Source organism: Lipophrys pholis (assembly GCF_963383615.2).
Source record: "Lipophrys pholis genome assembly, chromosome: 3".
NCBI classification, from domain to species: domain Eukaryota; kingdom Metazoa; phylum Chordata; class Actinopteri; order Blenniiformes; family Blenniidae; genus Lipophrys; species Lipophrys pholis.
In genome coordinates this window covers 350,001-366,518 of record NC_137627.1, presented here as the reverse complement: position 1 = coordinate 366,518, position 16,518 = coordinate 350,001, and the positions used below count along the sequence as shown (strand labels likewise).

The window sequence follows — 16,518 nt, the reverse complement described above, 5'->3', positions numbered from 1 at the left end:
ATAATAAGTTAATTAGTGATGCTCTAAACCAAATCATTTATTATTATTATCACAGACTTACATTTAAAAATGTGCTGAATGAGACCAGGACGTCCACTATAATTAATTCTTATTCAAAATGTATTGAATGGCCCATGTCCCAAAAGGTTAAGCTGACCTGTGAAAGCTAGAAGAAACTGCACAATTACTTTCTGTGTGTTCTTTTGATTCACTCCCACCAGGACTTCCTCTGGCTTCCTTTTAACAAGATCATTATTATTATTATTGTCACTCTTTCATAAAGGTTTGATTTGTGGAGCGCATGACTGATATTATCATATGTAAAGATCTGTAATTAATCACTGGATGATCAGCCGTCGATTACAGAATAAAGTATGCTGGGTTTTTAATCATAAGTTACACAAATAGGATCTTTTTTTTCCAGATATGTTTTCCTTGTTATCACACTGTCATCATAACCTGTGGACTCATTCCTGTGATCTGTTCACCTAAACATAAACATGGAAACTAATCCAATGGATGATTCAAAACGTGTCTCGTGGTTTGGATAGAATCATCTTATTGATTCAGAAAGAATCTTGTCAGTTCATGTTGATGTAAAAAAATATATAATAATTGTCTACCATTGGAACCATGAAACACATCCTGTATGATGTTGTACTTAATGGAAATATTAGACAAAACATTCAGTTCAGCCCAAACGTAAATGCTTTATACTGGCAGATGTTCATATCTTTTAATTACTGGGTATTTACTGGGTATTTACTGGGTATTTACTGGGTATTTACTGGGTATTTACTGGGTATTTACTGGGTAATTCAGTGCAGGTATCTCTTCTCTCTTACTGCTGATTTTGAAATTTTGTATAAAATCTGAAGCATTTAAAGTATAACAACTGTGTTTTCTATTAGATTAAAAAATACATACCATAAACCAAGAGAAGAATTAATCTCTGCTCTAAACTCATTACTTTCAGTTGAAGGGCCACACAACATGTACATTAGACCCTGGTGACACAGGTTAGTTTACCCTACTGAGGATGTGTGACGCAATAGTAATCCTTACCTGTACATTTATAAATGTTCACAATTGATTAAATAAATGTTTTTGTTTGTACTTTTTACTGATTTATAAGATCATGCAATCTGTAAGACTTTACCTATCTCACCAGTAATAGTGATAGATAGATGGATAGATAGATAGATAGATAGATGGATAGATAGATAGATAGATAGATGGATAGATAGATAGATAGATAGATGGATAGATAGATAGATAGATAGATGGATAGATAGATAGATGGATAGATAGATAGATAGATAGATAGATAGATAGATAGATAGATAGATAGATAGATATATTTCTCACTCCTTCTTCATACACTTTCCATACAGAAGAGTTTTAGGGCCACTGAAGAAGAAAAAATATTCGGAGGCTAAAAAAAACCAAAAAACCTTTGTGGCCTCAGAAAAAGTTGAAAATTAAAGTCGAGATTTTTTTTTCACGGTGGAAACAAAATGTGGGTCCCTCCTCCTGCCAGCGGTGAGACTGCTTCCTCCTGATGCATCAGGCGGTTTAATGAAGTGATGAAAAGATGCTTCAGGACAGAATGGAGCTCATAAACACGCTCAGTTCTCATCAGTACCAGGACCAGAAGAGACAGAACAGCTGCTGCCTGGTTCTGGACCAAGACACGGATCCTGGGCTGCTGATTTAAATGTTCTTATTAATCAAGGAAATCCTGTGTAAAATCACACGTCCATCAGCAGGAAGCAACCCGACATAGTCCCAATTAAGTCATTTAATGTGAATTCACATCTACGGACAGATGATGAGGGACGGACAGATGATGAGGGACGGGCAGATGATGAGGGACGGACAGATGATGAGGGACGGACAGATGATGAGGGACGGACAGATGATGAGGGATGGGCTGATGATGAGGGATGGACAGATGATGAGGGACGGACAGATGATGAGGGACGGGCTAATGATGAGGGATGGACAGATGATGAGGGACGGACAGATGATGAGGGACGGACAGATGATGAGGGATGGACAGATGATGAGGGACGGACAGATGATGAGGGACGGGCAGATGATGAGGGACGGACAGACGATGAGGGACGGGCAGATGATGAGGGATGGACAGATGATGAGGGACGGACAGATGATGAGGGACGGACAGATGATGGGGGACGGACAGATGATGAGGGATGGACAGATGATGAGGGACGGGCAGATGATGAGGGATGGGCAGATGATGAGGGACGGGCAGATGATGAGGGACGGGCAGATGATGAGGGACGGACAGATGATGAGGGATGGGCAGATGATGAGGGACGGGCAGATGATGAGGGACGGGCAGATGATGAGGGACGGGCAGATGATGAGGGACGGACAGATGATGAGGGACGGACAGATGATGAGGGACGGACATATGATGGGGGACGGACAGATGATGAGGGATGGACAGATGATGAGGGAGGGACAGATGATGAGGGAGGGACAGATGATGAGGGACGGACAGACGATGAGGGATGGACAGATGATGAGGGACGGGCAGATGATGAGGGACGGGCAGATGATGAGGGACGGGCAGATGATGAGGGACGGACAGATGATGAGGGACGGACATATGATGGGGGACGGACAGATGATGAGGGATGGACAGATGATGAGGGAGGGACAGATGATGAGGGAGGGACAGATGATGAGGGACGGACAGACGATGAGGGATGGACAGATGATGAGGGACGGACAGACGATGAGGGATGGACAGATGATGAGGGACGGACAGATGATGAGGGACGGACAGATGATGAGGGATGGGCAGATGATGAGGGACGGACAGATGATGAAGGACGGACAGATGATGAGGGACGGACAGATGATGAGGGACGGACAGACGGTCTCTCCGTGAAAAAAAAATAATCTCGACTTTGATTTTCGACTTTTTCTGAAGCCACGAAGGTTTTTTGTTTTTTTTTGCCTCCAAATTATTTTTCTTCTTCAGTGGCCCTAAAACTCTTCCGAACTTTCCATGACTCAATGCGCTCCTGTTAAAAAGCAGCAGCCCACACTAGGTTCTGATGACTTTAAAAGCCACATCATCATTAAACACAAAGAGGAACCATTAATCCAACCAGAGAGCTGCGCTGATTCCTTCGTTTCAATCTGAACAGTTGTTAGAAGAAGCTTAAAAAAGAATATAAAGAAACGTTTTTAGTGAATTGTTGTGTTTGTAGTGCGCATGGGTCGAACTTTGAAGAAGTCTCGTGCGGTTCCGTCGCCTCGCGGGAGGAAGCGGAACCAGGAGGCGGAAGCAGGAAACGACCTCCAGCCTGCCCGATGCCATCGTCACCGCGCGGCTGCTTCATTCAGAGCGGCGCACTGATTTAACAAGCACCGGGATCCGCCGCTTCCACCGGGGCTTCGTGTCCGAGCCACGGCGGCCGAGCGAGCCGTTCCCCGACATGTCTGAGGAGCCCAGGGCCTCGGTAGGTCTTTATATAGAAACTATCCAGCGCGTGTCAATTCACCGCTCTCTCCCTGCCGCGTATGCGCACTCATTGGCTGATATCTGCGTCAGTCAGCTAATGCTGTGTTCTCATTGGCTTGGAGAAAGAAGAAGGCGTGGCCGGTGAGTTTTGACAGCTAGCTCAGGCTAACGAGAAGGCTAAACGTTTCAGTTTGAGTTCAGACTGTTTTAAAAAGCTTTTTTCAGTCATGCTGGAACAATAAACGTTGATATTTACCAGAAGCAGTGAACACTGCGTTCAGATTCTGTTCAGTCCCTGTGTTCTTTCTGCTTTGAACACTTTAGAGCCAAATTATTAATCACCGATTAAAAGTTGATTTGACCTAAAGGAGCGTTAAAGTGTCAGTTTAGACCCGTAGAACCCGTCCAGTCACTCTGCTCCCGGTTCCGACCCATCGTTTCCCTCCAAACACTGATGATCGTGTTTAACTCAGCATTGTGTCATTAACGTGTTAAAGTCAAGGTTTTATCAGATAATGACAAATTTAACCTTCATCATCAGCGTCGGATGACTGTTTCCCTCTTCATGATCTCTGCTGTGTGTGTGTGTGTGTGTGTGTGTGTGTGTGTGTGTGTGTGTGTGTGTGTGTGTGTGTGTGTGTGTGTGTGTGTGTGTGTGTGTGTGTGTGTGTGTGTGTGTGTGTGTGTGTGTGTGTGTGTGTGTGTGTGTGTGTGTGTGTGTGTGTGTGTGTGTGTGTGTGTGTTGCTCATGGGGTGGAAACCTTCAAACTTACTGAAAATAATGTCAACGGAGATTCAAGATAATTCTGTACAGGACAAACAAAGAGAAATTGAAAACTCTTTTCTAAATACAGAAGAACTGTGTTGGTTAAAATGTGGTGAGATATACTTATCAACAAAGAAACTAAACACAGTGAGAAATACTTCAAATATCTGCACAATATATTGCAATTTTCTTCATATGTGGAATATAGAAATCACTGAACATGGACATTTCTATTCTTTTTAACAAAGCTGTATAAATAATCCCTTTCCGCCCCCAAAGTATTTATACTAATATCAATTATTAGAAAACAAATGTTCATTCTTCTGGTTCTTGTAACTTGTAACAGGAAATTAATAATACATCTTAATATTTCACCGTTTATTCCAGAATGGGATTATTTACGATGCAGTCACAAGAATCTTGTTCAGTGACATTTTCTATCAGAACATTTGAATTGAAATTGATGACGCAGGTGAAGGTGAAGCTTTAAACCAAGGGTGTCCAACATAAGGCCCGTGGGCCAGAACCAGCCCGCCAGAGTGTCTGATCTGGTCCTCCCAGTTCAAACCACCAAGCAAATGGTGGTCATTTCAAAGAATACATAAACTTTTGGACTTTGGATTAACTTTGACTTTTTGGGACACGTCACTGTATTTTGCACCAGAAAGTAACGTTGGATGTTGTTTGATGTAGTTTTCATTTTCATCACGTACACTCCGCACCATCGTACAGAAAAACCTAAAAGTTTAAATCTGAAGCTCACTATGGCACTATTTTACTCGTCTGGCTGTTTGTGCCCCTGAACTAAAAGGTGTTTGACATCTCTGATCTAAACATCAGGGTTTTCATATTTTATCCAAAGTGTGTTAATCTTATTCATCTATGTGGTTTTAAACTCTGTCATCTAAGTGGGAGGGCTTTTTCATTTGCATGCATGAAATGAAGTAAAGCCTTGATGAGTATGAACATTTATTTTGGGATTAACAGTTGAGGCAGGCAGGCCGTTATCTGTTCTTGTGCTGTGAGTTCAGAGAGAGGGGGGACCACACCTCGTCATCTGGAACCTCCTTAGCTGCCCATCCCTGCTCTTCATAACGGACTCATGAATTGGCACACTTATCTTGTAGAAGCAGAGATATGAAGGGGTGGAGGTCCTAGAGGAGGGAGCAGAGAGCAGAGGGGTGGAGGAGGAGGAGGGAGGGAGGGAGGGAGGGAGGGGGCTGTCCGGTAAGAAAGACCTCTGTTTAGTTTCTACTGAGACTATATGACCTCAGCAGGGCTCCTTACCAGACCACACAGTCTACAATAGCCTCCACAGTGCCAGGAACTCTACACCATGGAGGAAGGACCTTACAAGTACATCAGGGTGAGGCCGGAGCAGAGGGATGGTGGGAGAGAGGAGAGCAGAGGAGAGGACAGAGGGATGGTGGGAGAGAGGAGAGGGATGGTGGGAGAGAGGAGAGCAGAGGAGAGGACAGAGGGATGGTGGGAGAGAGGAGAGGGATGGTGGGAGAGAGGAGAGGAGAGGAGAGGACAGAGGGATGGTGGGAGAGAGGAGAGGGAAGAGAGGGATGGTGGGAGAGAGGAGAGGAGAGAGATGGTGGGAGAGAGGAGAGGAGAGAGATGGTGGGAGAGAGGAGAGCGGAGGGATGGTGGGAGAGAGGAGAGCGGAGGGATGGTGGGAGAGAGGAGAGGAGAGAGGGATGGTGGGAGAGAGGAGAGGAGAGAGGGATGGTGGGAGAGAGGAGAGCGGAGGGATGGTGGGAGAGAGGAGAGCGGAGGGATGGTGGGAGAGAGGAGAGGAGAGAGGGATGGTGGGAGAGAGGAGAGGAGAGAGGGATGGTGGGAGAGAGGAGAGGAGAGAGATGGTGGGAGAGAGGAGACCGGAGGGATGGTGGGAGAGAGGAGAGGAGAGAGGGATGGTGGGAGAGAGGAGAGGAGAGAGATGGTGGGAGAGAGGAGAGCAGAGGGATGGTGGGAGAGAGGAGAGGGAAGAGAGGGATCGTGGGAGAGAGGAGAGGGATGGTGGGGGAGAGCAGAGGAGAGAGGAGAGGAGAGGGAAGAGAGGGATCGTGGGAGAGAGGAGAGGGATGGTGGGGGAGAGGAGAGGAGAGAGGAGAGGAGAGGGAAGAGAGGGATCGTGGGAGAGAGGAGAGGAGAGAGATGGTGGGAGAGAGGAGAGCGGAGGGATGGTGGGAGAGAGGAGAGGGAAGAGAGGGATGGTGGGAGAGAGGAGAGGAGAGAGATGGTGGGAGAGAGGAGAGGAGAGAGAGGGATCGTGGGAGAGAGGAGAGGAGAGAGATGGTGGGAGAGAGGAGAGGGAAGAGGGATGGTGGGAGAGAGGAGCGCAGAGGAGAGGACAGAGGGATGGTGGGAGAGAGAAGAGGGAAGAGAGGGATCGTGGGAGAGAGGAGAGGAGAGAGATGGTAGGAGAGAGGAGAGGGGGATGGTGGGAGAGAGGAGAGGAGAGAGATGGTGGGAGAGGAGAGCGGAGGGATGGTGGGAGAGAGGAGAGGGAAGAGAGAGATGGTGGGAGAGAGGAGAGGAGAGAGATGGTGGGAGAGAGGAGAGGGAAGAGAGGGATGGTGGGAGAGAGGAGAGCAGAGGAGAGGACAGAGGGATGGTGGGAGAGAGAAGAGGGAAGAGAGGGATCGTGGGAGAGAGGAGAGGAGAGAGGGATGGTGGGAGAGAGGAGAGGGAAGAGAGGGATGGTGGGGGAGAGCAGAGGAGAGAGGGATGGTGGGAGAGAGGAGAGGAGAGAGATGGTGGGAGAGAGGAGAGGGAAAAGAGGGATGGTGGGAGAGAGGAGAGCAGAGGAGAGGACAGAGGGATGGTGGGAGAGAGAAGAGGGAAGAGAGGGATCGTGGGAGAGAGGAGAGGAGAGAGATGGTAGGAGAGAGGAGAGGGGGATGGTGGGAGAGAGGAGAGGAGAGAGATGGTGGGAGAGGAGAGCGGAGGGATGGTGGGAGAGAGGAGAGGGAAGAGAGAGATGGTGGGAGAGAGGAGAGGAGAGAGATGGTGGGAGAGAGGAGAGGGAAGAGAGGGATGGTGGGAGAGAGGAGAGCAGAGGAGAGGACAGAGGGATGGTGGGAGAGAGAAGAGGGAAGAGAGGGATCGTGGGAGAGAGGAGAGGAGAGAGGGATGGTGGGAGAGAGGAGAGGGAAGAGAGGGATGGTGGGGGAGAGCAGAGGAGAGAGGGATGGTGGGAGAGAGGAGAGGAGAGAGATGGTGGGAGAGAGGAGAGGGAAAAGAGGGATGGTGGGAGAGAGGAGAGCAGAGGAGAGGACAGAGGGATGGTGGGAGAGAGAAGAGGGAAGAGAGGGATCGTGGGAGAGAGGAGAGGAGAGAGGGATGGTGGGAGAGAGGAGAGGGAAGAGAGGGATGGTGGGAGAGAGGAGAGCAGAGGAGAGGACAGAGGGATGGTGGGAGAGAGAAGAGGGAAGAGAGGGATCGTGGGAGAGAGGAGAGGAGAGAGGGATGGTGGGAGAGAGGAGAGGGAAGAGAGGGATGGTGGGGGAGAGCAGAGGAGAGAGGGATGGTGGGAGAGAGGAGAGGAGAGAGAGGGATCGTGGGAGAGAGGAGAGGGATGGTGGGAGAGAGGAGAGGGAAGAGAGGGATGGTGGGGGAGAGCAGAGGAGAGAGGGATGGTGGGAGAGAGGAGAGGAGAGAGATGGTGGGAGAGAGGAGAGGAGAGAGATGGTGGGAGAGAGGAGAGGGAAAAGAGGGATGGTGGGAGAGAGGAGAGCAGAGGAGAGGACAGAGGGATGGTGGGAGAGAGAAGAGGGAAGAGAGGGATCGTGGGAGAGAGGAGAGGAGAGAGGGATGGTGGGAGAGAGGAGAGGGAAGAGAGGGATGGTGGGGGAGAGCAGAGGAGAGAGGGATGGTGGGAGAGAGGAGAGAGAGGGATCGTGGGAGAGAGGAGAGGGAAGAGAGGGATGGTGGGAGAGAGGAGAGCAGAGGAGAGGACAGACGGATGGTGGGAGAGAGAAGAGGGAAGAGAGGGATCGTGGGAGAGAGGAGAGGAGAGAGGGATGGTGGGAGAGAGGAGAGGGAAGAGAGGGATGGTGGGGGAGAGCAGAGGAGAGAGGGATGGTGGGAGAGAGGAGAGGAGAGATGGTGGGAGAGAGGAGAGGAGAGAGATGGTGGGAGAGAGGAGAGGAGAGAGGAGAGGAGAGAGGGATGGTGGGAGAGAGGAGAGGAGAGAGGGATGGTGGGAGAGAGGAGAGGAGAGGGATGGTGGGAGAGAGATGAAGGAGAGAGGAGATGAAGGAGAGAGATGAAGGAGAGAGGAGATGAAGGAGAGAGATGAAGGAGAGAGGAGATGAAGGAGAGAGGAGATGAAGGAGAGAGGACTCGTGCTGTAAACTTTCCCCCCTGACGGTGTCTCTTCCTCCCTGCAGGACGGAGACGGCAAGGTGAGCCGTGTGATCCGCATCGGGACCCGTAAGAGCCAGGTACTCCATCACCTGTCCTCCATCACCTGTCCTCCATCACCTGTCCTCCCTGTCTGTCCTCATCTGCTGAGAGACATTGATCTCACTGTGTGTGTGTGTGTGTGTGTGTGTGTGTGTGTGTGTGTGTGTGTGTGTGTGTGTATGTGTGTGTGTGTGTGTGTGTGTGTGTGTGTGTGTGTGTGTGTGTGTGTGTGTGTGTGTGTGTGTGTGTGTGTGTGTGTGTAGCTGGCTCGGATCCAGACAGACAGTGTGGCTGCCCAGCTGAAGCAGCTGTACCCAGACGTCCACCTGGAGACAGGTGAGTGCTCTCAGGCTTTACTTCCTCCCCCCAGCGGCGGGACGGTTCCTCCTCTCTGGAACCTCGTGTTCTTCCACCTCTTCTGGATTAAATCTGTTTAACCCTCTGATTGATGGAGTGTATACCATGAGACACCTGAGAATCTGAGGTGTGTATAAATGTGAACGTGACGTGAGAAAATGAAGTGAATCAGCTGATAGTGAAGTATGATGTCATCCTGAGCCTCGGGAGGAGTTCCTTCTTCTGACTCTAACCTGTGTCTCTACTTTAATCCAGTCTGTGGATCTGTCTTCTACTTATTTGTACGTCCTCTGTGTTTGTGTTTCAGTTGCCATGTCAACAACCGGAGACAAAATCCTGGACACAGCTCTATCAAAGGTGAGTCCTTCCTTCCTTCCTTCCTTCCTTCCTTCCTTCCTTCCTTCCTTCCTTCCTTCCTTCCTTCCTTCCTTCCTTCCTTCCTTCCTTCCTTCCTTCCTTCCTTCCTTCCTTCCTTCCTTCCTTCCTTCCTTCCTTCCTTCCTTCCTTCCTTCCTTCCTTCCTTCCTTCCTTCCTTCCTTCCTTCCTTCCTTCCTTCCTCCGGAGGCTTTCAAAGTAGAATCAGTCACATTCTTATCAGCAGTACTTCTTTATGGAATAGTACTGTAGTACTCCCAGAGGGGCAGTTCATACCAAACTGACCCGCCAGGAGCAGCCACACGGAGCAGCCCCACAGAGCAGCCAAACAGAGCAGCCAAACAGAGCAGCCCCACGGAGCAGCCAAATGGAGCAGCCAAACAGAGCAGCCCCACAGAGCAGCCAAACAGAGCAGCCCCATGGAGCAGCCCCACGGAGCAGCCAAACAGAGCAGCCCCACGGAGCAGCCCCACGGAGCAGCCACACAGAGCAGCCCCACGGAGCAGCCCCACGGAGCAGCCAAACGGAGCAGCCGAACAGAGCAGCCCCACAGAGCAGCCAAACAGAGCAGCCCCACAGAGCAGCCCCACGGAGCAGCCCCACGGAGCAGCCCCACGGAGCAGCCAAACGGAGCAGCCGAACAGAGCAGCCCCACAGAGCAGCCAAACAGAGCAGCCCCACGGAGCAGCCCCACAGAGCAGCCAAACGGAGCAGCCACACAGAGCAGCCACACAGAGCAGCCACACAGAGCAGTGAGGGGGGGGGGGGGTGTAGGCTGGATGGTAACTGACTGAAAGCTCAAACATTAAGAACAAATGTAGAAAAGAAAAACTGCTGTTACTGTTGTTCTGAAGAACAAATGTTAAAGCAGCAATACGGCTTCATAATGGGTGTATTAAACATGATATATCCACCATGATATATTCCTCATGATATATTCCTCATGATATATCCACCATGATATATTCCTCATGATATATTCCTCATGATATATCCACCATGATATATCCACCATGATATATTCCTCATGATATATCCACCATGATATATTCCTCATGATATATTCCTCATGATATATCCACCATGATATATTCCTCATGATATATTCCTCATGATATATTCCTCATGATATATTCATCATGATATATTCCTCATGATATATCCACCATGATATATCCACCATGATATATTCCTCATGATATATCCACCATGATATATTCCTCATGATATATTCCTCATGATATATCCACCATGATATATTCCTCATGATATATTCCTCATGATATATTCCTCATGATATATCCACCATGATATATCCACCATGATATATTCCTCATGATATATTCCTCATGATATATTCCTCATGATATATTCCTCATGATATATTCCTCATGATATATCCACCATGATATATCCACCATGATATATCCACCATGATATATTCCTCATGCAGCTGTACTAGAACCAGCTGAAGATCTTCTCCTTGTTTGCAGATTGGTGAGAAGAGTTTATTCACCAAAGAGTTGGAGAACGCTCTGGAGAACAACGAGTGAGTGGTTGGTTTTTATTCACGCTACAAAAAGACGCTTTTATTTTCTTTTTTGCTTTTGCAGCCAGAAGCTTGACAGTTCGTCTGATGTTCAGTCTGCATGAGAACACGAGAACATGAGAATATTAGAACACGAGAACATTAGAACATGAGAACATTAGAACACGAGAACATTAGAACATGAGAACACGAGAACATTAGAACACGAGAACATTAGAACACGAGAACATTAGAACACGAGAACATTAGAACATGAGAACATTAGACCATGAGAACATGAGAACATTAGAACATGAGAACATTAGAACATGAGAACACGAGAACATTAGAACACGAGAACATTAGAACATTAGACCATGAGAACACGAGAACATTAGAACATGAGAACATTAGAACATGAGAACAGTTTGGTCTCATGGAGCCGACGGCTCTGCTCAGTGTGTGAAAAGCTGCTTTATTGTACATGAATCCAGCTTGTGTGTGTGTGTGTACTGTGTGTGTACTGTGTGTGTACTGTGTGTGTACTGTGTGTACTGTGTGTGCAGGGTGGATCTGGTGGTTCACTCCCTGAAAGACCTCCCCACCACGCTGCCTCCAGGATTCACCATTGGAGCCGTGCTGAAGTCAGTACCTCTGTTATCTTAACTCCTTTAATTATGAAAAAGTAAATCTGAAGCAAAAACACAACAAACTACATGAAGTACTAATGTCAAGACAACAAGAACACTGTATTTTCTGAACTATAAGGCGTGGGTTTTTTTTGTTGTTGTTGCAGTGTGGGTATTTGTATATATTTTTTAAATTACATACATAAAAATCTATGGTACATACCATCTCTGACCACTAGATGTCACTATGACAGCAGAAATCCCAGTCTTGTTGTTCCACTTGTTTTAATTCATTTTTCTTTTTTGCTTCCTGTTGCTTCAGGAGAGAAAACCCCCACGATGCAGTAGTACTGCATCCCAAACATGCAGGGAAGACTTTGGACACTCTGCCTGAGAAGAGGTACACACACACACACACACACACACACACACACACACACACACACACACACACACACACACACGAACCACTTCTGCTTACCTGTGTGTGTGTGTGTGTGTGTGTGTGTGTGTGTGTGTGTGTGTGTGTGTGTGTGTGTGTGTGTGTGTGTGTGTGTGTGTGTGTGTGTGTGTGTGCAGTGTGGTCGGTACCAGCTCTCTGCGCCGTGCTGCTCAGCTGAAGAAGAGGTTTCCTCACTTGGACTTCAATGACATCGTATCCTCTTATATAAATATATAATTTAACACACTGGAACTGATGAATGAGGTTTTAATCCAGGATGTGAATCAGTCCCTCAGTGTACTATCTACAGTACACACAGTGCAGTAAATGGATTTCACTCTTAGTGTTTTCCACCATGGAAGCAGTCCCCAAAGTGCTTTACAGTATTACTCCCATTACCCACAGTGTAGATAGACGCCAGGCCCTGTGTACTGTAGAGTAGCAGTATATTGGAGCCTTCAGGGCTGTTGGAGGTGTGTGTACTCTGTGTGTACTCTGTGTGTATCGTTTGCATAAAGAGTATGAATTAGCCTTTAGTGAGTACTCGTATCAGTACTCTGTATCGGCAAGTAAACTCGTACTAGAAAGGGTCACATGGTGTCTGGTTGTAATGGACAGAAGTGGTTTTCACTGGAGGAGGAAGTGGAGCTGACAGAACCTCTCGTGTCTCCTGGTCCTCAGCAGGACCAGCAGGACCAGCTGCTCCTCAGCTGGTCCTGCTGGTCCTCAGCGGGACCAGCTGATCCTCAGCAGGACCAGGACCAGCTGATCCTCAGCGGGACCAGCTGATCCTCAGCGGGACCAGCTGATCCTCAGCAGGACCAGCTGATCCTCAGCGGGACCAGCTGATCCTCAGCAGGACGAGGACCAGCTGATCCTCTGATGAAAATAAAACCTCCGATTTTATCACAATAAATTAGATTTACAATTTTTTTCCTATTTTTTTTTCTCCCTACTTTGAAAAGAAAACAAGAAGTAGAAATGACAGAGAAGTTTGGATTTGAGTTCATCAAACTGAACAAAACAAACCTGATTTACCTCCTGGAATCAAAGTCCAGCTGGATTATTACCTTTCACAATAAGAGCTTCAGCATCTTCAGGCTGGATGCTGCTTGTAGATGTTGGAATAACCAAACCAAACCCATTCCAGACTTCTGACCACACGTTTCCTAGTTTGGAGAACAAACATCTGGCGCTCGCCAGCGGCGGCCATCTTGTTCCTGTGAGGGAAGCCAGGGGGCGCTACAGAGCTCCGGAAGCTGGGGGCAGAACGTGCGCCGTAGCAAGAGAAGAAAAGAGTAGAATACATTTTTTAAATCATGCACAGCAAAACTGGAATGAATGTAAAAGAGTAAAAGGAGAACTGGTCCCGGCTGCTGGAGTTTAGTTCCTGACGCTCTGCACAGCGAGGAAACCTCAACACCCGTCTGAAGAAGCTGGACGACAAGGACGACTTCTCCGCCATCATCCTGGCTGCAGCCGGCCTGAGGAGGATGGGCTGGGACAGCCGCATCAGTCAGGTACTGGACCCGCTCTGGACCCGCTCTGGACCTGCTCTGGACCTGTCCAGTCCATCAGAGCCACCGCTGACCTCTGACCTCTGCTTCTGTCCTGTGTAGATCCTGGGCCCGGAGGACTGCATGTATGCAGTGGGACAGGTCGGTGCTGTGTGTGTGGGTGGGTGGGGGTGGGGGTGGGGGTGGGGGTGGGGGTGTGTGTGGGGGTGGGGGTGTGTGTGTGTGTGGGTGTGGGTGTGTGTGTGGGTGTGTGTGTGGGTGTGTGTGTGTGTGTGTGTGTGTGTGTGTTCTTTAGAAGTGTGTGTGTGGGTGTGTGTGTGGGTGTGTGTGTGTGTTCTTTAGAAGTGTGTGTGTGTTCTCAGGGAGCTTTAGCGGTGGAGGTTCGAGCTCGAGACGCAGACATCCTGGAGATGGTGTCAGTCCTCCACGATCCGGACACGGTGCTGCGATGCATCGCTGAGAGGGCCTTCCTCAGACGCCTGGTACACACACACACACACACACACACACACACACACACACACACACACAGCATGGTTGAGGTGTTTCCTGTGTGATGAGCTGAGCTCTGCTCTGTAGGAGGGGGGCTGCAGCGTGCCGGTCGCCGTGCACACTCAGGTGAAAGACTGCCAGGTAAGAACGGTAGGTAAAGAAGTCTGAGCTCCGCCTCCTAACCTTTCTAATGTCAGATTGACTTCAGTGAACGTCCAGATTATACACCGTTAGAAAGAAACTCTCCGTAGTGGAGCACAAAGGCTTTATTAGCACATTCAGTGAAGTCAGAATAAACACTTTAGAATAAAAAGGCGTCGCCGTCATGAAAAACTACCTGACATGACAAAATCCCATTACACCATTACTTGATGGTGATTATTCTTCAGTTCTCCACCGGGGGGCGATCAAGCGTTCCAGCCTCACTATTTAGTGCAGGAAGTGGCTTGAAGGACAATTATTACTGCAAAATGTTGATTTGTGAAAGAGGTTTGACTGTAAGTAGAACACCTGCCTGCGGTGTTCCAGCTCTACCTGACGGGGGCGGTGTTCAGTCTGGACGGAGCCGAGAGTCTGAAGGAAACCATGCAGACCAGCATGGCCGCCGGCGGCGGCGGCGGCGGCGAGGTAAGCAGCTCCAGTCTGTAGCCGTCTGTTACTCCGTCCTCATCCATGGGGAGGCGCCGCTCACCCTCTGACTCGCTGTGCGGCAGACTCTGCAGAAGGTGGACGAGCAGGTCCAGCGGGTCGGAGTGACGGCTACTAAGATCCCGGGCCACGCCCAGGACCGGGCCGAGCGGCTGGGCGAGGACCTGGCAGACCTCCTGCTGAGCAAAGGAGCCAAGGAGATCCTGACGGTGGCCCGGCAGCTCAACGACGCCAGATAATCCCCGTCAAGCACCGGGAGCAACGGGACGGGACGAGTTCTGACATGGACCTGAACTGTGACCAGAGGCTGCTTTCTGACACACTGGACCTCATGGAGACGCCTCCTCTAGTCTCCTCCTCTAGTCACCCCCTCTAGTCACCTCCTTCTCATCACCTCCTCTAGTCACCTCCTTCTCATCACCTCCACTAGTCACCTCCTTCTCATCACCTCCTCTAGTCACCTCCTTCTCATCACCTCCTCTAGTCACCTCCTTCTCATCACCTCCACTAGTCACCTCCTTCTCATCACCTCCTCGTCACCTCCTTCTCATCACTCCCTCTAGTCACCTCCTTCTAGTCACCTCCTTCTCGTCACCTCCTTCTCATCACTCCCTCTAGTCACCTCCTTCTAGTCACCTCCTTCTCATCACCTCCTCTAGTCACCTCCTTCTCATCACCTCCACTAGTCACCTCCTTCTCATCACCTCCTCTAGTCACCTCCTTCTCGTCACCTCCTTCTCATCACTCCCTCTAGTCACCTCCTTCTAGTCACCTCCTTCTCATCACCTCCTCTAGTCACCTCCTTCTCGTCACCTTCTCATCACTCCCACTAGTCACCTCCTTCTCGTCACCTCCACTAGTCACCTCCTTCTCATCACTCCCACTAGTCACCTCCACTAGTCACCTCCTTCTCATCACCTCCTTCTCATCACCTCCTCTCGTCACCTCTAGTCTCCTCCAGTCACCTCCTCTAGTCACCTCTAGTCACCTCCTCTAGTCACCTCTAGTCTCCTCCAGTCACCTCCTCTAGTCACCTCTACTCACCTCCTTCTCATCACCTCCTCTCGTCACCTCTAGTCTCCTCCAGTCACCTCCTCATCACCTCCTCTACTCACCTCCTTCTCATCACCTCCTCTCGTCACCTCTAGTCTCCTCCAGTCACCTCCTCTAGTCACCTCCTTCTCATCACCTCCTCTAGTCTCCTCTAGTCACCTCCTTCTCATCACCTCCTCTAGTCACCTCTAGTCACCACCACCAGAGGCACCAAAACACTCCTTGGCCATCAGACACTGTCGTCATAGTAACAACATGACCTGCATATCAGTAACTACACCAAACACTCCAGAAACCCAGTGGGAAGTGTCCAGCAGAGATCCTCATCAGTCCCCCCATAGAGCCGATGTCGGGTAGAAACACAGATATTTATCTAAATGTACATATTTATACCCAGAATGAAGGATTTGGGGATCAACGGGAACCTTTTGCCATTAACTCCTGATACAATGATTTGGGGAGAAACTTGTCATAATTTCATTAAAATACAATCATTTTTAAGACTAAATTTGTAGAAAGTGGAACAGAGATGAATTAAAGTAAAATATAACTGCAGTAGGCGACTATATATCAACTATATATATACTTATCTGATATTTCTGAGTTACAGCTTCGACTACTCAACAACCAACTAGTGTGTGTGTGTGTGTGTGTGTGTGTGTGTGTGTGTGTGTGTGTGTGTGTGTGTGTGTGTGTGTGTGTGTGTGTGTGTGTGTGTGTGTGTGTGTGTGTGTGTGTGTGTGTGTGTGTGTGTGTGTGTGTGTGTGTGTGTGTGTGTGTGTGTGTGTGTGTG

The 16,518-nt window shown here is 48.9% G+C and overlaps 1 protein-coding gene across 4 annotated transcripts in view; it reads left to right on the top strand.

Annotated features, from left to right (window-relative positions):
- The first annotated feature begins 3,304 nt into the window (after positions 1-3,304).
- The window catches only part of LOC308107969 (porphobilinogen deaminase-like), a 14,335-nt gene continuing 1,121 nt past the window's right edge, over positions 3,305-16,518 (top strand). Inside the window, exons 1-14 of one of the 4 annotated variants that reach the window (XM_080460606.1) lie at positions 3,305-3,500; positions 8,669-8,722; positions 8,948-9,020; positions 9,349-9,398; positions 10,910-10,965; positions 11,511-11,588; positions 11,896-11,973; positions 12,153-12,228; positions 13,422-13,535; positions 13,635-13,673; positions 13,895-14,014; positions 14,112-14,165; positions 14,553-14,651; positions 14,738-16,518. The exon at positions 14,738-16,518 is cut by the window's right edge and continues 1,121 nt beyond it. In XM_080460606.1, the coding sequence (XP_080316732.1) occupies positions 3,477-3,500; positions 8,669-8,722; positions 8,948-9,020; positions 9,349-9,398; positions 10,910-10,965; positions 11,511-11,588; positions 11,896-11,973; positions 12,153-12,228; positions 13,422-13,535; positions 13,635-13,673; positions 13,895-14,014; positions 14,112-14,165; positions 14,553-14,651; positions 14,738-14,911 (1,089 nt within the window). In that variant the 5' untranslated portion in view covers positions 3,305-3,476 and the 3' untranslated portion in view covers positions 14,912-16,518. Of the gene's footprint in view, positions 3,501-5,540; positions 5,635-8,668; positions 8,723-8,947; positions 9,021-9,348; positions 9,399-10,909; positions 10,966-11,510; positions 11,589-11,895; positions 11,974-12,152; positions 12,229-13,421; positions 13,536-13,634; positions 13,674-13,894; positions 14,015-14,111; positions 14,175-14,552; positions 14,652-14,737 lie in introns of those variants that run through there. The other 3 variants (XM_080460604.1, XM_080460605.1, XM_080460603.1) reach the window with 3 other exon arrangements.